Source organism: Podarcis filfolensis (genome assembly GCF_964270895.1).
Source record: "Podarcis filfolensis genome assembly, chromosome: 5".
Taxonomy (NCBI): domain Eukaryota; kingdom Metazoa; phylum Chordata; class Lepidosauria; order Squamata; family Lacertidae; genus Podarcis; species Podarcis filfolensis.
The window spans coordinates 85,628,690-85,652,256 of NC_139608.1; the positions used below are offsets into that span (position 1 = coordinate 85,628,690).

Below are 23,567 nucleotides of genomic sequence, written 5' to 3' on the forward strand. Positions count from 1 at the left end.
TGTTTGTTTGCGTTGTTGTTTTTACATACTAGTTATAGGCTTATCAAGTTTGGTGGAGGTATGGGATGAAGAATACCTTTCATTTCCCTCAATCTTTCAACACCCTACCATCCTACCGACCATTGAAGCCTTTACTCTGGAGAAGCGAGGGGCAATACTGTGTTGTTGTTTTCTTTCCCCAAACCTGAACCTGTTGCCTCCTCCTTCTAACCCTGGAGTCACCTTTAGGAGAAGGGAATGTATGTTATTTCATATCTGTCATAATCACCCTAGTGACCCAGTGTGAGGGGGCCGTAGTCAGGTTTTGCCTATAGTTCAGTATTGTCCCCAAGGAATGAATAGCAGCTATTTATGAATTTTACTAGTGTTTTGTTTTAAAGCACTCAAACTCCTTTGTTAGTAGCTTTCGAGGTACATTGTTGATATATCATTACTTAAAAAACAAACAAAAAACATCTGCTCGGGGCAAATAATTTTACATTTTTCCTTTTCTCAGGAAATCAGAAGAACATCCAAAAAATTTTGGTTGTGCCTGACAGGGGTGAAACTTTCCAAGGTGAAGACAACCCAGCTGTGGCACTGAACTATGGGAGCCTCACGTACAAACAGCAGGGCCCGCCTTCTCAACTTGGGCAGAGACCTCTTCTTAATCAACATTTAGGAAGCAAAGAAGCATCTGGCCCCGCTGGCCACTGGCTGCAGATGAGTCACACTGCCAGACAAACAGCAACACTGCCAGATAGACAAACAGTACACTGGGGATACGCTGCTCCAACAAGCAAGGGATCACAAAAACATGTACTCCAGCAGCCACTGCAGCAAGGAAAACGGGATGCTTGTGCCCCTGACTGTAGGTCACCGCTTGGCACAAGTTACAGTACCTTAAGCATACCTCAGTGGGCTTCAAGAGACACAGGTGGCTTTCAAGGTTGTCCAGTGCCACCCACACAGGCCAAGGCTCCAGGTCCCAGAAGGGTAGATATGCCCCCAGATGAAGACTGGCGGCAGAATAGCTATACCTCTCAGCCTGGAGCAAGGAGAGTGTTGCCAGTGCACATGACAGATGGAACTTACTCATCTGCTTCTGAAGCTCACCGTAGGATGCTGGCCCGTGCAGCTGCTGCTTCCATGCACAACAGCAACTGGTGAGGTCTCTTTAACTTCAGAAGGGATTGCCCCGTTACGAAACAGGTTGTCCGAGCTATAGTTGATAAGGCAGCAAGATTTTTTTTCAGTCCGTGTCTGTGCCAGTCTTGTCTTTAAAAGTAGCTATACGATAAGTGGAAGCTAATTGCACTGTGTTTCTGTACTGCCGAACCGCTGTCCATGGGGAACTATTTGGAGACTCCATTCTCAGCCTCTCTCCGCAGAAAATGGTTTCAGGCCCACTAGCAATTGGAAGAAGAGCAAGAGCTGCGAATGAAATCGGTTGTTGACAACAGGCTGTGTTTAAAAGGACTTAAGTCATGAAAAGCATCGCTACTAATCCCATATGCCAACCCATTATTCAGTTTTGAGTTCTTCTTCACCGTTAGGTGGGGCCTGATAAACTTCCCATGTTCTCTGAAGTTAGAGATTTGGCAGTGCTTATGGGTTAATGAGGCAAATGTATCCTTCTTTGTGTTGAGATGTTAGGCACAGAAGACTGCTGTAGGTGCTAGTGCGGAGCTGGAAAGAAGGCATAGCTCATGTGTAAATCAGGCCTTCTCCCACTTCCTCAAAGCAGACTAACAGTGCTTCAGAAAGCAAAGACTGTTAAGGCTGCACACTCAATTATAACATTGTAAACACAGAATCACTTTAACTATTTTAGGGTCAAACATACTTGCCTTTGTAAGTATTTTTCAAATAAATTTATGAAATAGTTATATTTATTGGGTGGTGTATGAATTGCTCTTTTTGTCTTTCAACCAGGCGATTTAAAAAACCTAACAAACTGGTATTCTACAGTTCTTGCACATTCATTAGCTCTTACTTTTGCTTTGCACATGAGCTGCATATTATGGAAACTATCCCCTGGCATCTGATACAGGTTTGCTCATGATCCTGTATTTGGAGCAAACCTCTGGAAACAGGTAGGACTTCCCACTCTATAGGCAGAGGTGTAAGAGTACCGTGCTGCTATGTTTTTGGCATCCGTCTGTCTGGAGAGACAAGGGAGTGTGCCTCCAGAGGTGAAGACAAACGGCTGCATTAGCAGCACCGAAGTAACCTCAGGGCGCAAGCCTGGGCAGTGTGTTTGGAGGTTTTTGACTGCCCAGATGACAGGACTCCCCCTCCCCTCTCATCCTCACTGATGTGGTCCAAAGAGAAGCAGAGCTATACGTTTGACACCAGCTTGGCTGCAGGAGTTGCTAGAAGGGGGCGTACCAAGGCACCATCCAGCCACCGTAGGGACTCCAGATTTGCGTAGGATTTACTTCTTAGCCTTTTCTTCTCCCGAAGATGTTCCTAACTCGCCAAGGATTTGAGACCCATCAGCTACCCTCACCTGGTTTAGCCAGCCAATCAAAGCCATTTCCAGGGTGTGGCTGCTGTTACATGCTGGCAACTTCTAGTACCCACGGGTGAAAGCTGAGTGCAGGGTATGGACCAAAGGTGGACAAATTACCCCAGAAGCAGCACAATATGTCCCCCAACAGAGATACTACCTCTCCCCTAACACCCTATACTAGTGGTTATTCTATAAACATATGTAGAAGTTCACCAGTGTGGTTGGATGAAGGCCAAGAAGTTCAAATCCCAGCTCAGTCATCAAGCTTGCCAGGCAACTTTTGGCCAATCGGTCTCATACCCTACCTCATAGGGTCGTTGTGAATATTAAATTGAAAGGTAAGGCACATGTATGCTGACCTGAGCTCTTTGGAGGAAAGGGGGGAAGTAATTAAAGATAAAAATTAAAAGATAAAACAATTTGTTAACAGGTAAGGAATCTCCATACCATCTGCTGCCTGTCAGAGTTAGTCTGAGACTTTATTTGAAGGAAAACTGCTCTCTGCCTGTTAGAGGGGCTGGGCTGGCTACTGACTTCCATATGATCTCCGTTCCTTTTGGGATTTTTTTACATTGCCTGTAGCTCCTGCTAAGAGGTAGGTGTGTTGAATTGGTAATTAATTGTTTTTTAAAGATTAGATATTTTGAACTTAGGAGCTAGGTCTACCAGGAGTGTTGGTGTGTGAAAAATCTGAGCTTTGTGAATTGTTCTTCTTTGTCTCATTGCTTGAGTCCTGCAAGAACCTGGCACATTGTTACATTATCCTTTTAGGGAATATCGTCAAAGACTTGCCAGTGTTACAATGAACACCATTGTTTGCTCCCACACAGAAACTATTAGACTGAAAAGTGGATTGTTAAGTTCTTGACCTCCATATAAAACCTAGACTGCTGCCTAGTGTTCCTTCTAAATACATATGCCAAATTGTCATCCTGCTCGACAATTATACTTTTTTTCCTAGTGCAACTATTAAATGTACAGCTCATTTAACATGATGCTGTGGTTTCTGGGGTTTGTTTTTTGTTTTTGTTTTTTGTATGCAGTCTGAGCACTGAGCTGCAGATAATATTTTTACACCTGCCCTAAATGTGATATGGTTGCCCATTCAATTTTCATTATTCCTCTGTAGCACTGTCATATGATGTCTCTAGTAACAACCATGCTCAGAGCAACCTTCTAAAAGCTCTCATGTCACCTGCTAGTGGTGATGCAGGAGCGATCAGCTGGAGTGAATTGCCTTGTTACAAAGCTGAAAAGAGCACAGCTGTGCCAAAAACAGTCTTACTGGGCTGCAAATCAAGGCCAAAGGCTCGTATCAGCGATGTGCGAGCATCATTGTGAACACTGACTTCTGATGCTGCCTCGATTCTGGTGAAAAGTAAGTACATTGAGTATAAAGTGAAACACAGGCTGCTATTTCACTTTTGATTTTATTTTTTGCTTTGTAGATGAGGATTTGTGCAGACACTGGTTTTCTTACATTTTAATACTTTTAAGGTGGTAGAAGAAGGTAACAAAAGACAACACACAAATTAGGTTACAAGGTGGTGATCTATATGCCCTTATCGCTTGGCTGGAACCCAGGCTAATGAAGAAGGTGCTAGTGAGAGGGGTAAGGGTTAGCTGGAAAATAAATGCAAATTTGATCACGTTTGAATTCCTACATATTGTAAGTATTTTGTTGCAATCAGCTTGGCCTGTGGTCAGGGATGTTGCTACAGGCACTATTAATATAGGTGGGCTATAATTTTAAATAAATGGGAGTGGAGAGAGAATTATGTGTGTGAAGAGAAAGGTGAGTTAAGGAGTGTTTGAAAATGTGGCTTGGGTTAAGGATTCAGCATGTTCTGTGTCGGGTGTAGCAATGTGTATAGATGTTAGGAGACTATATATTTATTAGATGTTATGCTTCCTCACATTTGTGAGTTCGGCAGAGTGCATCCTTTTGCAACTTATAAAGCTTAGATGGGCTAGTTTTAGCCTTTCAGTTTAAGTAATGCAGGATGCTTTAAGGCAGACTGGATTCTCCTGATATCCCCCCCTTCCTCCCCCTTAAAAGAATAATCACACAAGCAACATTGTAAAAGGTAAAAATAACCTTTACTCAGTTTCTGTTGCAGAATAACAGATACAGTAGCTTTGTTCAGGTAGGCTTAAAATGACAATTCAATTAGACATGCTTCAGTTTAGCTTCAGATGATGTCTGAACTACGAAGCTCAGCCATGCAGATTGTTTTCAGCTTTGTGGCTTGTGGTGGGCTAAAAGCTTTTTTGCCTGGATTTTCACATTTTGAAATATGGCAACCCTATGTTCTCTCTAGCAAACTGGTCCAGGAGCTTCGACTTATAACACTACACAGGTAAAACATTCCCTCAAGGGTCACACCTGCTGCTTAAAAATTATTTGTCAATAGCAAATAAAAGCTAGGAAGGAGAAATATGTGTAGCATGGAAGTCTAAGGAAGCTAAAAAGAGATCAGTGTTGTTTCATAAAAATCTCATTGTTACGATCCTGAGTTCACATAAAGATATACAAGGTGAATATATTCCCCTAGATGTAGAAACTGATGCAGAATAATATTTTCTTAATATGGATGGTCTTGATCTAGTCCAAGGTGCCCACCAGTTTATTGTCCAGTTTAATAACCTCTCTCTAGACAGAGGAGGCCCTCTCGGATAAGCATCCTGTATCCCATAGTCTGAACCAGGACCACCTTCTAGTTTTTATAAAAGCCTGGGTTTGCCAGTTATAAGTCCAGCATAAAAGCCTCTAGGCGGAGTAATTTAATATTAATGGTGATTTAATATGAAGCTACCAAAAGAGCCTTTTCTTTGGACAATCCACGAATTGTCACATGAAATAATTTATGCAGCATGATGACACTGGGGAAGTGAGCTTCCTAAATGTTTCGAACCGCTTGAAGGCTTTTAAAGGGAACTTTATTATAGCTTCTGCCTGTGCAAAAAAATAAAGTTGTAATTGCAGTTTCGTTCACTTTTCCTTTTATTATTATTGCTGGCGCTGGATTTAGGGAAGCCTCAGCATTTCCCCTCCAGGGGATACTGAGCCGAGAGGGTCCAATCCCATTTAAAAAGCAATCGTGTCTGTGTGGAAAATAAGAGATATTATGCGAGGTCCCTTGGGACTGTGGCTCTCGCCCTTGTTTTATTGCTTGGGGGAATTTCGACACGCTTTTTTTTACACTTTTGTGAGCCGCCTTGCAACCGTCCAATATCAATACCGCTATTGGGGGGGCAGTTAATATGCCACAAACTAATATTCCTACTGAGAGGAATAGACGCTTTAAAAAAAAAGAAAGGGGGAAAGAAAAGCATTTCGGAAGCACCCTCATTTATTTGCATGAGGAGCCTTTAATTATGGCGCCTCAGCAGAGCACTTCTGAGGCGCTCCCTTAAGCCTCCTCGTGGCGAGGGCGGCGGGGGGGGGGAATTGCGGGCGCGGTGCATGCCGGTCCCGAGGCGGGCTGCACCCGCCGCCTCGTCACTCGCGCTCGCGCGCTCTTTTTCCCTCAGCGGCTAGTCCGCCGCCATGTTGCTTTGGGCCCTGGCTGCTCCCGCCCGCCCCTAGTCTCTCGCCGCCCGCCCCTCGCCCTCGCGCTGGCCGGGCCCCGGCGGGAGGCGGATAAAGAGAACCGCAGCCGGGGCGGGGGGCGGCCGGGGCGGGTAGAGACGCTGAGGGAGCCGCCGTCGTTGCTGCTGCTGCTCTCGCCGCCCGCGCCATGTCCGGCAAGGAGGGGACTCGGGTTGCGCTGGCGACGCCTCACGGTACCTGTGAGCGGGCCGTCAAGGGTGAGTGACAGGCCCGGCCAGGCCCGGCCGCCTCGCTAGGCCCGCCTCCTGGGGCTGGGCTGGGCGATCCCGCGCCTCGCCCGTCAGTTCCCCTCGCTCCGCGTGTGTGTGTGGGGAGTTCATACGTGCTGTGGGTGCGGGCCTGAGAGGCGGTTGCAGGCGCCACTCGCGTCCTCTTCGCGCCCGCTTCCTCACCGGAGGGAGGGAAGAGCGCATTGGCTGTTTGTATGGCGGCTGCCTGCGAGCGTGGTTGTGTGGTGGATGTCCATCGGGATGCCGGGGCGGGGGGAGGGATTTTTCTGTGGTGTTGTAGTTGTTTCCTTTATGCAGCGAAGGTGCGGGCTGGGTTTTGTTTGGTAGCCCTCCGAGCAACCCTCTTGAGTTGGGCTGAGAGAGTTTGTGGGGTTGCCTCCCCCCACCTGAAATTTCGGAGGGGATTGCTTATTTGAATCCTGGGTTTTCGGGTTAGTTTCCCCCCCCCCCAAGGCAGGGAAACAAAAAGGGGTGAGATGAAAGGGAAATACATTGAGTGTTCCAGCTGGTATAGCACAGCTGTTCTCTGTCGAGGGCAATGTATGTAAAATGTTTATGTATTTTATTTATACCCTGTCTTTCCCCCCTGAGAGAACTGCTAGGAACGTGATTAATATTATTATTGAAAAGCTTTTCTTTGTCAAGGGCAGTATAGTAGAATGAAATATTGTTATCTATATATTTATACCCCAACTTTCCCCCTGATTGGGACTCATGGTAGCTTACAGATAAAAACACAAACTGCTAAAAACATCATCATAATAATACAGAGTGACTTACAATATAAAAACAAAAAATATATACATAACATAGTAACAAACAAAAAACAATAACACTGTTCCCTCCCAGACTTTTTAATTAGCCAAAGGCCTGGGAGAAGATCATTTTTTGCTTCCCACAGGGGCCACAACAGAAAAGACCTTTTCTTTTGTTGTCACCCTCCCAACCTCTCATGGAAGGGGGCACATGAAGGAGTTCAGGTACTGATCACAGGGTCCAGGTTGGTTCATATGGGGAGAGATGGTAATGTAGAAAAAAATCATTAACATACAGTTAAACATTAACATAATTAAAACACATACACTCTCTCTCTATATATATAAAGCATACTGATAATTACAATAAAAACATATAAATCAGCAACAACCCGTTAAACTTGGCTTGGTAGTTCAGTTGAGCATGTGTGTTATGTGCACAGTAGAATGTACCACTGAGCATCCTAACCACTGTGTTTTGCACTAGCTGCAGATTCTGAATAAACTGTAAGGACAACCCTACATATAATGCAGCTTGGTGATTCAGCAATATAAAAATAGCAGAAGTACTGTAAATAATAAAATAAATAATTCACTCTGGAGGCTACTGTATCTAAACTGTCTCTGTTCAGGAAACGATTCACCAGCCGAAAATTGGGTGTTTTTCGGTGGTAGAGAGTCGAGACACATTACATTCATTCTACACCAAGTGGACTGGTTGACACTGTGCTTCCAGATCCAGTTTCCTGTCCTGATGTTTTTAAACTTTGATGTATTGCCTTTATGCCTATGAATCTATCTGTGGCTTAAAACTGGATTTGCAGCCTTGCTCCTTTCATACCATCAGCTCCCATCAACAACCTGGCCGCCAAATTTTGCATGAGCTGCAGATTCTGAACTGCCTTTAAAGGCAGCCAATGCACTGCAGTAGTCCAAACTAGGGTTACCAGTGCACAGGCAACAGAAGTCAGGCTTCCCCTGTCCAGATACGGCTGCAGCTGGGCCACCAGTTGAAGGCTCATGCAACATAATGGATCCAGAAGTACCCCCAAGCTATGCACTCACACCTTCCAAGAAAGTGTATAGTATTCAGCCTTGATTATTGTAAATCTTAGATCTGTTTCAACATCATCATATTGAAATCAGAAATACTATGTCTGATCTTGCTCTAAATGTAGTTTTGTCATCCTAAAATCAATTGATGAGAAATCTAGCATAGCATAATTTGTTTACAATTCCTGAAACATGAGTTCTTTGCATGGTTTAGGAGTGGCTCTGGGAGAGAGCAGAGCTCTTTGCCTTGAATGGCTGTTTAGCAGGTGGAAATCTAACAATCTGACAGACATTTTATGTGTAATCTCTTATTTGTTTTTTTCTGTGAGTCAGTGGCCCTTAAAAAAAAAAATCAAAGATTTTCCACCCCTGCTTTATACTTATCATAGCAAAAAGATAGTCTCCTAACCCAGTTACCATCTTCCCCACTATGGGGAGAGCTAATTTACCTATAAATTAGTATATGCAAATTTGTATCCTCTTTTGGGAGGGGCAATACATATATAGTGTACTAGGCCCAAAGAACTCTGTTGGCACACTGATCCCTCTTGTGTGCCCAGAAACCTACCCCCTCAGACAACCTCTCAGGCGTGAGCAGGGCAGCAGGACCAGACCTTTGTACGGCTTGTTCACATTGCTGAGGCAACAGCTCTCCTTGTGGGAGGATTCTCTAGCCACCACCTTCAGGAGTGTGCTGTCCAAGGTCCTGATAGCCCCTACCTTACCTGTTGTGACCCTGCCTTGCTTTGCCTGCTGTGACTCAGACTAACTGGTAAGTGCCTCTGCAGCCGTATGCTTCGCCTGAGCTTCAAGCTGGGTCAGGGCAGGACACATGCTTTTCATTAGACAAAGTGGTCCAGGCAGCTGCTACTGAGGGACTACTTTTCTTGGCTGCTTACAGCAACTTTCTGCCTTTACTGAACCCATTCCCAACTTAACATAATATTTTTTTTTTATGTTAACAGCGCCATCCTACAAATTTGTATTCAAAAGTCTCGGTATGTTCAGTGGTGTATCCTCCAGTGTCATAGGAGGCATATAATAAAGCAAAACATAAAATAAAAATGACCCCTCACAGCATCTAAACCTATTATAAAGTAAGCCTTGTAAATGCAAACATATTCATTATTGCTTTGTTACAGTAAAGCTAAACTTGATTGAGTGGGAGCTTCTTTTCTATTATTTTGGTATTTGCATTTGATGGAGTAAAGTGCAGTCCACAAAAGCTTATGTCTTTATGATGCCACAAGACTTTGTTGTGCTACAAAAACCTAGCATAGATATCCCTCTGGAAATAACAGATAATGAATCTTATAATGTATAAATTATCATTGAATAAAATCTGTGTGGTCTTCTGTAAGCTGAGTCAATATTTTGAACCAGATACCATTTTTAAAATGAAATAATTAAATTTGGGTTCAAACCCCCTGTAATGAAGGAATCTCAGCTAGATAATACATTACAGATAGCCATTCACCCTCTGCTTTAAAGCCTTCACAGAATCGTAGAATTGTAGAGTTGGATAGATATTGGCATTGATTCTTTTTCCATAACACCCAGCAGGATTTAATTGGGAACAAAGGGGACTGAATAAATTCCCAGTAACAGGGCAATCTGAGCCTTCAGTCTGCTTTACTGGATGGGGTTTGGGGTGGCCCTCTGCTGAGCCCTGCTTGGATCTACCAACAAAGAGCAAATATCCAAATGGGGAAAAGTTGCTACCAGCACCACTGGCATTAATTCCCACCCCATGTCTTCCCTTTTCACCTAGGGAGATTAAGCCCTTCCTCACTTAGTGTTGAGTGTGGCAGCCAGCACACCTGCCATTTACCACTTGACCGGGACTATCCCAGTCAGTTGGACAAATATAAAACAATCTCCTTTAAGGAACAAAACAACTCCAAAAGGGGTTGGCTGCCGTTGTGGCATTCTCCTTTGGTGTCATCCCTTTGGATGGCACTGGCCTGGCCTGTCACATTGCAGCATGTTGCTTTTAAGCCCTACGGGCAGGAAATTATGCCAGAGTTAATTTTTACCGTCATATCTCCATTTGGTAATGCCATAACCATGGAGCTTCACAGATGGATGAGGACTTTTAGGAGTTGAGGAGAGGTGATGATAATATGCATCCCCTGCACCTTTCCTCCACACTGTCCAGCACAAACACAGAAAAAAAGCAGAGTTTGTGACTTTCTACACCAAACCATAGCTTGCTCTAACCACAGCTTAGAACCCAAACAGTGTCCTGAGCTTCCCAAAGTAGCTGGTTTATAATTGCTTTTCTGTTTCCAGTTTCATTGTCAGATTTTTTTGTTTACTCCAGTCCTTATGGTGAATCAGCCTGTGGAGCTAGATTATAATTATGGCTTTGTTTAACTGAATTCAGACAGCTCCTCAAACTGCTTAATGAACTTTAGTTTGGCATTATGTCTGAACTGAACCATACTCTTGTGCTCTAGACCAAAACGGGAACTGGGAAAGGAATGTACAAATAGGCCCAACCTTGGTTTTCTAAGTTGCTGCAGTCACAAGGCGTAGGGAATATGTTTATTTCAAACCTCAATGGTATCCTAAAGCGCACCCTTTTATTTCTCTAATAATAATGCCTGCCACTTTTCCTGTGTGGAATACTAAATCAATGCACATGCATTTCTGAAACTGAATGGCCTTGCCCTCACTGCCAAGGAAACTATATTTTTGTGTGCTTTGTGCACACGCTATAATGTATTCCATCCCCACATATTCAGCCCCCTCATTTTCCTAGTATACATACATAAATAACCAAGCCAACTGTTTCTTCCTTCCTTTTTTAAAAAGTCACTTTTTTGTCTGTCTTAGATCAAAATGGTGCCCAGAGCTTTTTCAAGTCATTGATTGTAAGTAATATTTGCGGTATTTCATTTTCAGCTGTCCCTTTTCCGCCAACACACCGATTAACATCAGAAGAAGTGTTTGATGCAGCTGGAAAACCTCGGGTTGATATTTTGAAAAACCACCTAATAAAAGAAGGTCGGGTAGATGAAGAAATTGCACTAAGAATCATCAATGATGGTGCTTCAATTTTAAGAAGAGAGAAAACTATGATAGAAGTTGAAGCTCCTATTACAGGTGCAAGCTCTGGCTAACTGTTGCCACTTTTAATGTCATAAATGCATGGAATGAGGTTTCAGTACCTTTGGAAGTAAAAAAATTTAGGTAGAAAGATTGAAGGTGTAGAATTTTCGCATGAATGGTAAAGAAAAGAAAGGGATTATATGAGCTTTGAAATATACTGGGGTAGTGATGTCATAGATAAACCTTGAGCACATGTCCTCCCACTTTTTCTTCCTCACGTGGTACAATTGCAAGGAGGTGATTTTATGCTTTCAGTTGACTACAGTTTAACATTACATCAGAACATAAACCATCTAGTACTAGCTATGATTTGCGACCAGGTGGGAGGAATATTCATAATCTCTGGTTGGAAGTTGACTTGTTTCAAACAAACCATAGTTAATATTAACTGTAGTTTGTTGGGTTCAGATGCAATGAAAAGCTGCAGTTAAAATGGTATTGTATCTAATCTCCTTGCTGGTGTGCCAAAGGAGAGAGCAGAGGGTGAGTGTGCAAGTCTCAGACTTGTCTCATATCATTCTTGTCATTATACAAATCATGATTTATTGTGATGTTTGAACCAGCTCACTGTACCTTGGATGAAGCTTTGCTTTTCAGCTTGCTAAAAAAATACAATTTAATGGTCCAGTGGAAACTAGAACAAGTCTTTCTGAAATTTTATATTTGCTTAATAATTTTAGTAGTGATATAATTTACACTTCTGAAATTGAATACATTTAAATTTTATCTAAGGCTTGATTTGGTTGTTAATAAGTTTGGCTATGTATCAAGTTTTGCTTTTTATAGCTTACATTTTTGGGGAGGCAGGATTAAATACTTTCAATTATGACATAAAGCTTGTATTTTCTAATTTTAGAGTTTTAGTATTTCCCAAAACACATTGGACTTCATAGAATGAATAACATATTTATGCACCCTTATATTGTCATGCTTTAAGACTTCTCCATCATTTACTTTTGCTACACATAAAATACTCATCACTTTATATGCAAAATGATGGTGCCTTGTGACTAGGAATGCACAAGCATTGCTGCTGCTTATCTGAAAGAGACCAAGCCTTTGTGAACCTTCCGAATGAATGCTTCCCATCCTTTGTGAATGTTCACTAAGTCTTGAATTTTTGTTTAGTGTTTCATTAGTGAGTGACTACAAAGCATCCTCTGCTGCTGCCTTTCCCATTTCTGCTCTAAGGTTCAGTAACTTACCTTGGAGCAGGACGGGGAAAAGTGGCAGAGATGTCTTGTAATCCCCTAAGGTAAAGGTAAAGGGACCCCTAACCATTAGGTCCAGGTGTGGCCGACTCTGGGCTTGCAGCACTCATCTCGCTTTATTGGCTGAGGAAGCCGGCGTACAGCTTCCAGGTCATGTGGCCAGCATGACTAAGCCACTTCTGGCGAACCAGAGGAGCGCACGGAAACACCGTTTACCTTCCTGCTGGAGTGGTACCTATTTATCTACTTGCACTCTGATGTGCTTTCGAACTGCTAGGTTGGCAGGAACAAGGACCGAACAACGGGAGCCCACCCCGTTGTGGGAATTCGAACCGCCGACCTTCTGATCGGCAAGTCCTAGGCTCTGTGGTTTAACCCACAGCGCCACCCGCGTCCCTTGTACTCCCCTAGCCCCAGAGAAATGACTTTTCCTGATGAGGATTGAGATTACTGGTGGGAAACTGATGGATGTGCATCATTTCTGCCTGGGAAGAAGGCCCTCGGACACTGCTGGGACATGGACACTGCCTACCACCTCTCCAACCTTACTTTGGGTTCTGCACAGAACAGAGAGATCTTGGGGCAGGGAAGGGGAGACGGTACTCGCAGGATAAATGTGATCATGCACCCTGCATGCAGCAAACCTTTTCCCAGGCAGAAATGATGTGCATAGCATCACTTTCCTTATGGGGACTTTGGAACTGATAGTTAAGAGTTTGTGCCAAGAAAAGCTACTCTACCAGGACTTTCATCATCCCCCCCCCCCACAATCCTTCTCCCCAAGATTAGTTACTGGTCTCTGGGGCAAGGAAAGGAGAAACACTTGCTGGTGCTCACTGAGTCAAAGCAAGGACAGATTGCGCTTTTAGCAGGCTGTGAACACGGCTGTGCACACAAGCATTCAGGCTGGGATGTTGCTCACTGTTGCAAGTGCTCCTAGCATCTTGAAGATTCAATGGGCATGATTTTTCATAGACCAGAGGTTAATTAATTAATTAGATGGTAGATTAATTTGGAAAGCTGGTAGATACATAGGCAGTGGAGGTTGAATCCTAAATAATAGAGTTCATTAGCAAATTTGACAGTGTTTATTTCCTTTTAAATTAAGACTATGTTTGTATATTTCAGAATATAGCTTTATTCTTGAACACCTAGAACTGGTAGGTATTAGTAATCTACTGATTACTGCAAGGTGATAATAGTAAAAAAAATAAAAATTGAAGAATTGGCAGGTGTGATTGGTGAGTAAAATAAATCATGTCAAATGACTACAGAAAGTTGATATGATTAATGCTTTGCAGGAAATAAAGGCTACCTTTTAATATTTTGGAACTGGACAAAACACTGGAAAATCTTGCATAAGAAATTTTGGTTCTGAAATGAGATAGGTTATTGTGCTTTATTTTTAATATAAGAATTGCTTTAAAGTTGTAGACATGGATATTTGAATAGTATGACATCAAAAGTGTGAAGGTTAATTTCTTCTGCAGTTCTCTTCTGCATTTTTAAAATACTGTATTATATATTATTACTGTTCAATTCAAGTTAAATACTATTGGCTTAACTGATGTTCTGACTGACCTTATTCATGATTCATTTCTTGGAAATTAACTTTGCCCCCTGATGCATGTGCTACTCAGTTGACAACAGGTAGGTCTTTCCTCAGTTAGCAGCCTTATGTTCAACTTCCCAGACAGAATTTAAAAGTTCCTTTCTTTGATAAAGCAGATGGTTCTCTGCTTGCTACACAGATGCTAGACTTTTTAAGAGCGGTTTAAAATCATTTTTTACTTTGAAGTCTTTCTATCCCTTTATCTTTATGAAAAATTTCCCCTATCCCTCAGGAGACTGTGCTCTTTTTACTTTCAGGCTGGGACCTTTTCAGTTAAAGAGAATCCACTTTCTGAGTGCATTGCAGCTGGAATATCATACTTTTGACTGGTTTCCATATATAGTGTGTCTGCCTCCATTTGTGTGTATGTGTTTCTCTCCTCACCCCCCAAAAAAGTATCTATCTATATGGGATCGTAGCCCCAGAGAACTCTGCAGCAGCATTACGAAAAAACTGGGAGCCAAATACACAATGCTTTCTATTAAGTCAAGTATGTTTTCCTATCTACCACCATTGATGGTGGAGCTGCATAGTGAACACAATGGGGAACATTCAGTCAGAGTTGGTTGTGGAATGGGATAAATTCTGTGGTCACTCAGAAAACAAGTCCATATGGGAAACTTGTTTCACACTACCTTGTGAAACAGAGTAAATGCATGAAATGTAATGTGCCAGAGTTGGTTGCCTCCAGGACTATATGCCATTGGTGTGTGAACACTTCCACCCAGTACCACGTGGTCATGGGAGAGGTGGAAATTACATGCAGGAATAGTTAACAGGAAGAAGAGGGGATGTAAGGACAAAGACTGAAAAGAAAATTAGGAAAAAGAAGAAAGGTCAACATGAGGAAGAGATTGGAGCAAAAGTTATGGTAAAAAATGAATGGAGCAATAGCAAGTGATAAATTAATGAGGAAAAAAAGAAGACAAGTTTGCTTGAATACAATTTAAGATTCTAGTTCTGCCATAATCTAGATTTGAGAAAGTTCAAATAACTTTAGTCTTCCTTTAGGGAAGTTGGCAATAAAAATGTTTGATAGCTACTAGGGTATGCAGACAACCTACTGAATAGCCCTGAAACAGTTTATATGTTCCTAACACTTGAACATTCTTGGTGGCACCTGACACTGCAAATATTTTTTCCAGTCCTATTAATCTGAGTGTCAACAATAGCTGAAAAACAGATGGTGCAAGATTGGTGCTGGGGTGGGAAGTCATTGCTACTTAAAATTAATTCTAATTGCTACTTAAAATTAAGATGCAATGACTAGATTCTTGACCTGAAATTCTGATTGAATCAAGTTTGGGTGGTTTTCCCACCAGTAGAACTTCATCATGGTTTTTTAATCAGCAGCATTTTTATTGCAGTGTGTGGTGACATTCATGGCCAATTCTTTGACCTAATGAAGCTATTTGAAGTGGGAGGATCACCTGCTAACACAAGATACCTGTTCCTTGGTGACTATGTAGACAGAGGATATTTTAGCATAGAGGTAATTGAATGTGTGTGTCCTGATGTTAATATCAACAATGGTTTTCCCATTTATTTGCCATAGTAACTGTTTCACCATGGTAAGATGTATGTTTATTCTCTCTGAAGGAGGTGATGATAAAACTGCTATTAAAGAAGCTGAGTCTAGATTCCTCAGCTTTGGAAAATTACTGTCCCATTTCAGGCTTACGGTTGCTCAGCAAGATCCTAGAGTGAGTGAAGTCTTGCCAGCATCAGGCAGTTTGGAGGACGCTAGTTATTTAGAACAGCTCCATTTTTTTTCTTTTTCCTTTGCCTGGATTCAGGATGTTGTTTGCCCTGGTGGGTGACTTATCCTGATAACATTGAAAATATGACCCCACTGGTTCTTCTGGGCCTCATGGCAGCTTCCAATAACATCAACCATTATTTTATGTGCCTACACCCTTTATTAGCCTTACTTGGTTTGTAATTTTTTCCACAATCACAATCTTTCACATATTACTACACCATAAGGCAGTGTTTCGGTCCACCTGAGGTTTCCATGTGCTAAAGGACTTCTGTTCCTCCTCTTGACCCCTGACCTTTGGAGTTCCTCAGGGCTCTGTTTTGCTCCCATGCTTTTCATCATCTACATGGAATTGTTGGGAGAACTAATGTAGAGATTTGGGCCGCAGTGTCATCAGTATGCAGATGAGACACAGCTCTTCTTGTTTCTGCAATCTAATCTCAAGGAGGCGATGGAAGTTCTGAGCAGGTGTCTAGAGGCAGTTCTGGGATGGATGAGGGCAAGCCAGATTAAGCTTAATCCTGACAAGATGGAAATTTGGCAGGTTGGGAAACTGCTGATCTGGATGGATGTATGCAGTCTGTTTAGAGAGGATTGCACTCCCCCTGGCAAATGAGGTAGGCACTCTGGGTTTGCTTCTGGGCTTGGCACTCTTGATGAAGGCACTAGTGGCCAGAACTGCTTTTCATCAGCATTGGCTAATTTTCCAGCTATCACCCTATCTGGAGAAAGTAGCTTGCCTTAGTGGCATGTTCACTGCTTATGTCCAGGCTGGATTACTGATGTGTTCTATGTGAGGCTACCTTTAAAGATGGTTTGGAAACCATAGCTGGTGCAGAATGTAGCAGCAAGAATGCTTATATGGGCCCAAGCAGCTGGAACACATTGCACCAATTCTGTACCCGTGGTTGCCTGTTGGTTTCATGGCCCAACTTAAATTTGAAGCTGCTATGTTTCAGATTTGATTTGAAACCTATAATAGCCTCAGAATGTTTATGTACAGCAGCCTCTTCTCTGACTTGTCAATAAGAGATGTTGGGTTGATGGGTCCCTAGTACTTTCTGGGACTGGCACTGTCCCTCTGGAATTTCCTATCCCTGCCCAAGAAATGATTGTGGCACACATCACTGTCAGTTTTTAAGAGAAATGTTAAAACATGTTTATTTCAATCCACTTTTTATTAATTTTATTAATTGTGATAAAAAATTGCTCAGATTTCCTTCTAGAATGACCACCCTTGCCACATGATAGGCCTGAAAAATAAGTTGTACCCCTGTTAGCTGTACGTTGCCTGCTCCTACATTACATCAAACAGTTAGGAAACTGACTGATAGGCAGCAAGCATTCTAGAGTTCTGTGAAACTATATTCAAAGATTCACTAGATTAATTGTGAACAGCTTTTTATCTTTCTTTTTTTTAAAAAAGGAACTTTCTTTTCTGTGTGCTTAATACACCATACCATACAGAATAGTGTGCTCTTGGAGCAGAGCCATCTAGGTTGACAACTGTGTGTGCAAGGGCATCTTAAGACATTTGGATGCATTTTTTGGAAACACTGGGCCTTTCAAAACTGATGTGGCTGTTTTTATAATACTAATGCAAGGACATTCCACTGTGCTGCTGTACACCGGGCATTTTGCACAGAATTTGATACTATGTTCTTGCACCAACAGGAAATATTCATTAGAATGCCTCTGAAGTGTCAAGCAGTTATTGCCAAGTAGTAATGGATTTTAGGTTACCACCATGTTTGAACTCGGCTTCAGCCACAGAGTAGAATTACATACAAGTGTTGATGGAAGGATCCATTGGGCAGTATGTTTAACCCTTCTGCTTGTCAATTCTCATCTCATCACTTCCCCAGTAGGAATGTTTCTTGATGGGGAGGAGTTAAAGGGGTATCAGGGGAAAGATGGGCTCAGTATGCTATTCCCACCTGCCAATAATTGCCTTCCAGTTCCCTTGCCTCTCAGCAGTAACAGAATGCAAGTTGGGAATTCTGTCTTATTCTGTGTCATTCCTTTCCAAATTGCCATGGTAATTTTCTAATACACTGTCCTGAGTACCACCTGAGGGTGGTATACAAATGTGATAAATGAAGTTTAAGTGAGCATTATTCTATATGTCAGCTGGATATTGTGCTGTAATACTTGAAATGGGGCTATCACATATGACTAGTACTCTTGTTTTTCAACAGTGTGTGCTATATTTGTGGGTTCTGAAGATTCTGTATCCAAGCACATTATTTCTTTTGAGAGGCAACCATGAATGCAGGCACCTCACAGAATATTTTACTTTTAAGCAGGAATGTAAGTATTAATAACAGTGGTAATTGTTGGCTTCCTGAATACTTAGTTATCAGTCCCCCTCCTTTTTTTTTTTACACATTTTTGTCTTGCTTCGTATGTATTTGAACGTTTTTCAGGATCTGGTGCAACATTATAGTCTTGAGATATCTATAACAGTACTGTGTATGTGTTTCTTTTGTGCACTTTCCCATGAAAATGTTAGAATAGGACATATCAGTATGGTTATTTCTCTAATAAATCTTTGTCCTTTCAGCCCAAGTGGCTGCCAGGATAGGATGGCAGCCTACCTTGTTATTAGACTCACATGGATTTCATTAAGTGACTTACCCCTATCTACAAATTGAAATTGATGGCTATCCTACAGCTCTTACCACTGTGCCAAACAGCAACAAACCCTTTGAGCTTAAGATAACAAGCAGCCAATCAATTAAAAAAAATGAAGACAACATGTAAATACATTTACCAAGAAATGAAGCTAGATCCATATATCACAGGTCAGTTAGCTAACTTTATAGAAAAGTTGCTTTACTATTAGAGGAAGGCTGCAGAGCCTACACACAGATTGGGGCCTCCAGCAGATCAGGTATGTGTGGACCATGTATCCACTTTTTAACTGAGCCAGGACAACTTCCTGCCTGCAGTTTTTGGGGGATGCACCTGACCATGATCAGAGTATTCCAGCATTGGAATTTAAGATGACAGGCAGATTGGAATTTTGTACAGACAACTGGGCTACTAATTATTTTTAATGGAAAGGTGATTTTTAATGTATTTGCAAAGCTGGTATTACATGAGCAGTATCCTTCTTTCCCATTCTAGCATATCATATTGTTATGACACGTGTCAGCTTATATTCATCTAGTTAAATGTGCTCATCCAGAGAGTTCTCCCTTTTATTTTATTTTTTGTTTAAATTATGATACCCATTCATCAATTTTTCAAGGAACAATCTTGATAACTTATGTTTAAATGCTCCTTAGATGTAAGCCTGCCATCATAAACAAATGTATGTCATAGACTGTGTCTCTCTCTCTCCCCACCCCCACCTTTATAGGTAAAATAAAATATTCTGAAAGAGTCTATGATGCTTGTATGGAAGCTTTTGATTGCCTTCCTCTTGCTGCACTTCTAAACCAGCAGTTTCTTTGTGTCCATGGTGGACTCTCTCCAGAAATAAATACAATAGATGACATTAGGAGGGTGAGTGTTACTGTGCTAAAGGCATGGGGGTGTTGGGGTCTTTTGTAATGCTATTGACGTGCCACTCTTAAATGTTAAGCTGATTCTTTTCTTGTCCTTTGTTAGACATCAAATGAAAATTAACTGCAACCTTATATGTCCCTGCTAAGAAATAAGCCGCATTGAGGCTTAGCCCCACTGTGACTTAGTTCCTGGTAAGTGTGTATAGGATTGCAGCCTAATTCTCTGATTTATGGAGTTTTTCAGTCTGAGAAGGGAAGTGATAGATGAAAAAAACATAAAGTAATGAATATCCTTTTATTTCTTTGGTATGATTGGATGTTTGTGATCTATATAGCTTAACATGAGAGTGAGAATAATAAAAGAAAATGGACGTACTGAAAATGAAGATCACTGTGGTATTTTTCATTGAAACAGCTAGATAGATTCAAAGAGCCCCCAGCATTTGGACCAATGTGCGACTTGTTGTGGTCAGATCCCTCTGAAGACTTTGGAAATGAAAAATCACAGGAGCATTTCAGTCACAATACAGTCAGAGGATGTTCCTATTTTTATAGGTAAAAAATAAAACTGATCAAGTTGATAAGTGATTGCATGAAAGCATTACTTTATACTCATAGTTGTTTCATTTCACAGCTATCCTGCAGTTTGCGAATTTTTGCAGAGTAATAATTTGTTGTCTATTATCAGAGCTCATGAAGCACAAGATGCAGGGTAAGTATCTTGCCCTCCCATTATACAAATATTCAGTACTCAAATATTCAGCTTCACCACTTCCTTTGTGACACAAAGTCAACTGTTCTTATTTTACAGTTATAGAATGTACAGGAAAAGTCAAACAACAGGGTTCCCATCATTAATAACAATTTTTTCTGCACCTAATTACTTGGATGTCTACAATAATAAAGGTAAGAGCATATGGCTAAGAAAGGTAAACATGTCTGAAACATAATCTGTCTTTGTTTAAAAACATTTCTAAACTGATTAATTTTTAAAAATCTCTTGTGGTGTATGCTATTTACAAAAAAGATTAGACAGTAAAACAAATACAAGATAAAAGAAATACAGTGGTAGCTTGGTTTAAGAACAGTTTAATTTATGAACAGCTTGGATTAAGAATGCTGCAAACTCGGAAGTAGGTGTTTTGGTTTGTAAACTTTGCCTTGGAATAAGAACATGTTTCGCTTCCTGTCGAGTGTGTTCCATTTGTAAATTGAGTTCCCCACTACTATGGGAAAGCACGCCTTGGTTTAAGAGCGCTTTGGTTTAAGAACGGACTTAACAGATTAACAGACTTAACAGATTAAGTTAGTAAATGAAGGTACCACTGTAAAACTAAATAAAAACATAAAAGCGAGTGATACAGAAATTCAGGGGATTCATGCACATTAATCATGGTCCAGTCTTACAGGTCAGGAAAGCCTAGGCAAAAAGATAAGTCCTTACAAGACATCTGAAGCAACTGGTGGTTGCTGCTTCGTCTATAGCAGAGTGAAGGGTATTCCACAAAAAGGGGGGCAACAGCAGAAAATGTCCATGTCCACTCACCCCCCTATGATATTATGCTGGTTATGGTTTCACGAGTAGAACGTTTGAGTAGTTGGAGGGATGAATGAATTGTACAATATGTATGCAATCGAACACAAACGTTCACAGTAACTTGTATAAAAGAATCCAGGAAGTTCTTTAAAATGCTACGGTCTGGTTCTGCTTCATAGATTCTATGCCAGGCATAGGCAGACTTGGCCCTCCAGATGTTTTGGGACTACAACTCCCATCATCCCTAGCTAAAAGGACCAGTGGTCAGAGATGATGGGAGTTGTAATCCCAAAACATCTGGAGGGTCAAGTTTGCCTATGACTGTTCTATGCAGTGCCCCACACAGTCTGCAGAGGCACATTCCCATATGCAGAACCATCTGGAAACCTCTGGAAGATTAGAAGAACTGAAGTGCAGATGCAGTTATATTTCATTACATTTCCACTCAGGGTAATTTCTCACACACACACGGCCACAGCAGAAACGTGCTTAAACGTTTGCCATAAGTTTGTTCGATATCTCTCCGATATTCAGTTGTTTCTCTTTAATCAAAATTTTGCACCATGGAGAGAGAGAGAGAGCTTTATTTTTTAAATGCCATAAGTGCAGCGTCTGCATTTAAAAATCAGGCGTTCATGGCTCCTGCCTTACATGGTTGAGTGAGAGCCTGGTCATGGAAATCTGCAAGTACTTTCAGAAACCCAGTGAAAGAATTTACAAATTAAAGGCTCAGTACCGGGTGGCGCTGTGGGTTAAACTACAGAGCCTAGGGCTTGCTGATCAGAAGGTCGGCGGTTTGAATCCCCGTGATGGGGTGAGCTCCCGTTGCTCGGTCCCTGCTCCTGCCAACCTAGCAGTTCGAAAGCACGTCAAAGTGCAAGTAGATAAATAGGTACCACTCCGGCGGGAAGGTAAACGGTGTTTCTGTGTGCTGCTCTGGTTCACCAGAAGCGGCTTAGTCATGCTAGCCACATGAGCCGTAAGCTGTACGCTGGCTCCCTCGGCCAATAAAGCGAGATGAGCGCCGCAACCCCAGAGTCGGCTACGACTGGACCTCATGGTCAGGGGTCCGTTTACCTTTACCTTTTACCTCCCAAGTCACTATGTGAAAGAAGCCCTTCAAGACATACTTCATCATACCAGTTCTCCTGTATTCCTAGGTGGAACTTCTCTGTAGGCTTCTGCCTCCCACACTTCATTATGTTCTGGCCCCTTTCCTGCTGTTTCTTCAGTATCTGACCTGAGTCACCTATATCTGGCTCCTTGTCACATGCTAATCCAGAGTGCCCCAGGGAAAGCAACCCTTAATGCCAGTAAAGCCTTCTGGTTCCAAATCTTCACCTAAGAATTAGAACTTTGGATATTGAACTACCAATGCATTGTCTTCAGCGTTTAGATTCTGACGTGGGGGGTTATTGGGTTGTTGTTTTGTTTTTGATTATATATTTTGTGGTTTTATATTCTGATTTTGTGCTGTGAACCACCCTTAGACCTCGGGTTATAGGGCAATATATAAATTCAACAAACAAACAAACAAAATTATAAATCCTCAGCTCCTGAGCATTTCAAAGTTGATTGCAATATTTAATCCTTCAGTGGTTATTAAGGTTAGTTCTACCTTCTAGTCAGGACTCAGGGAGTGGCAATCAAACCCTCATGTAACTGGTAATGAGTGTGGCACAGATCTGATACCTACTCTCCAACTCAGTTCCAATAGATGAGAACGGGTGGGGAGAATGAGGACATTATGCTCACGTTGCAGGTCGGACAAAACCAGAGTTGTTTCCTTCTGTTACAGCATAGGACACACACACACACACACAGACGGACAGAGTGATGGAGGGCAGCGGGTTGACAATAACTTGTAATGTAATTCACTATTATCCCTATATTGCAGGTTATGGTGGGGGTTACCACAAATTGTGTTGTGTTCTCCAGATTTCAGATGAGGGCGCAAGCTGCTTAATAGTAGCTTACAACAAGTCTCTTTAATGGAAATTGTGTATCACAGATACAAGCCCCCATTGCAGTACTACAGAGTGTACATGTGTTATCAAGATGCAGGTAGTTACACAGGATATGCATTTCAAGTCTAAATCACCTGAAGCGCATCCACATTGAAAACAAGACAGCACAGGAAGAAATAACTCCTACAAAAAATACCTCAGGTAAATCTCTAACCATCTCCTTTGCACCACCAGCAGCGCACTGAAAGCCCACCCTCAGTTAAAAGTAGACTCATTGTGCTTCACTTACATGCAGACACTTGCTTTTACCCCATCCTATAATGTAGAATAGAGATCCCGAATAGGAAAGCAGAGTGTGACTAGCCCTCTGGAAACAACTGGCTTCACCAATCTCACCCAATGCATAGAATTCTATAATATGTGGGATGAAGGGGCCAGTGTTCCTAATCTTCTACACCTTTCTAAAAGGTCACTACTGTATATGTGTGACTTCACAGAAAACTGACTTATAAGAACAGGTTACAGGTAAGCAACTCTGTATTCAGTCTCTATTGCCTTCAGAAAGTGGGACTAACACTGTTTGAAGTGAGATCAAGCTTGCACTGAAGGCACCAATTGTGTGAGCCAGTGCCTCTATGAGTGGAGCTCAGTTGTGGCCCAGCATTGACCCTTTGCATTCCTGAGGTGATGGTGAGATGTTGAACCAGCCC

General features: G+C 41.9%; 2 protein-coding genes across 27 annotated transcripts in view; both read left to right on the forward strand.

Moving 5' to 3' along the window:
• USP54 (ubiquitin specific peptidase 54) overlaps positions 1 to 1,874 on the forward strand; it is a 99,928-nt gene extending 98,054 nt beyond the window's left edge. For all 10 annotated transcript variants that reach the window (XM_083615492.1, XM_083615499.1, XM_083615494.1 and 7 more), the window contains one exon: positions 497 to 1,874. In XM_083615492.1, the coding sequence (XP_083471618.1) occupies positions 497 to 1,149 (653 nt within the window). In that variant the 3' untranslated portion in view covers positions 1,150 to 1,874. The remainder of the gene's footprint in view (positions 1 to 496) is intronic.
• Positions 1,875 to 3,741: 1,867 nt separating this feature from the next.
• The window catches only part of PPP3CB (protein phosphatase 3 catalytic subunit beta), a 37,590-nt gene continuing 17,764 nt past the window's right edge, over positions 3,742 to 23,567 (forward strand). For 11 of the 17 annotated variants that reach the window (XR_014548631.1, XR_014548632.1, XR_014548633.1 and 8 more), the window contains exons 1-8: positions 5,982 to 6,304; positions 11,053 to 11,253; positions 15,450 to 15,574; positions 18,040 to 18,151; positions 19,206 to 19,351; positions 19,769 to 19,908; positions 19,988 to 20,065; positions 20,165 to 20,259. Coding sequence is in view for 14 of the 17 variants with exons in the window: in XM_083615768.1 (XP_083471894.1) it covers positions 6,235 to 6,304; positions 11,053 to 11,253; positions 15,450 to 15,574; positions 18,040 to 18,151; positions 19,206 to 19,351; positions 19,769 to 19,908; positions 19,988 to 20,065; positions 20,165 to 20,259 (967 nt within the window). In the remaining 3 variants the exon portion in view is untranslated. Of the gene's footprint in view, positions 3,873 to 5,945; positions 6,305 to 8,412; positions 8,918 to 11,052; positions 11,254 to 14,364; positions 14,447 to 15,449; positions 15,575 to 18,039; positions 18,152 to 19,205; positions 19,352 to 19,768; positions 19,909 to 19,987; positions 20,066 to 20,164; positions 20,260 to 23,567 lie in introns of those variants that run through there. The other 6 variants (XM_083615770.1, XM_083615779.1, XM_083615780.1 and 3 more) reach the window with 6 other exon arrangements.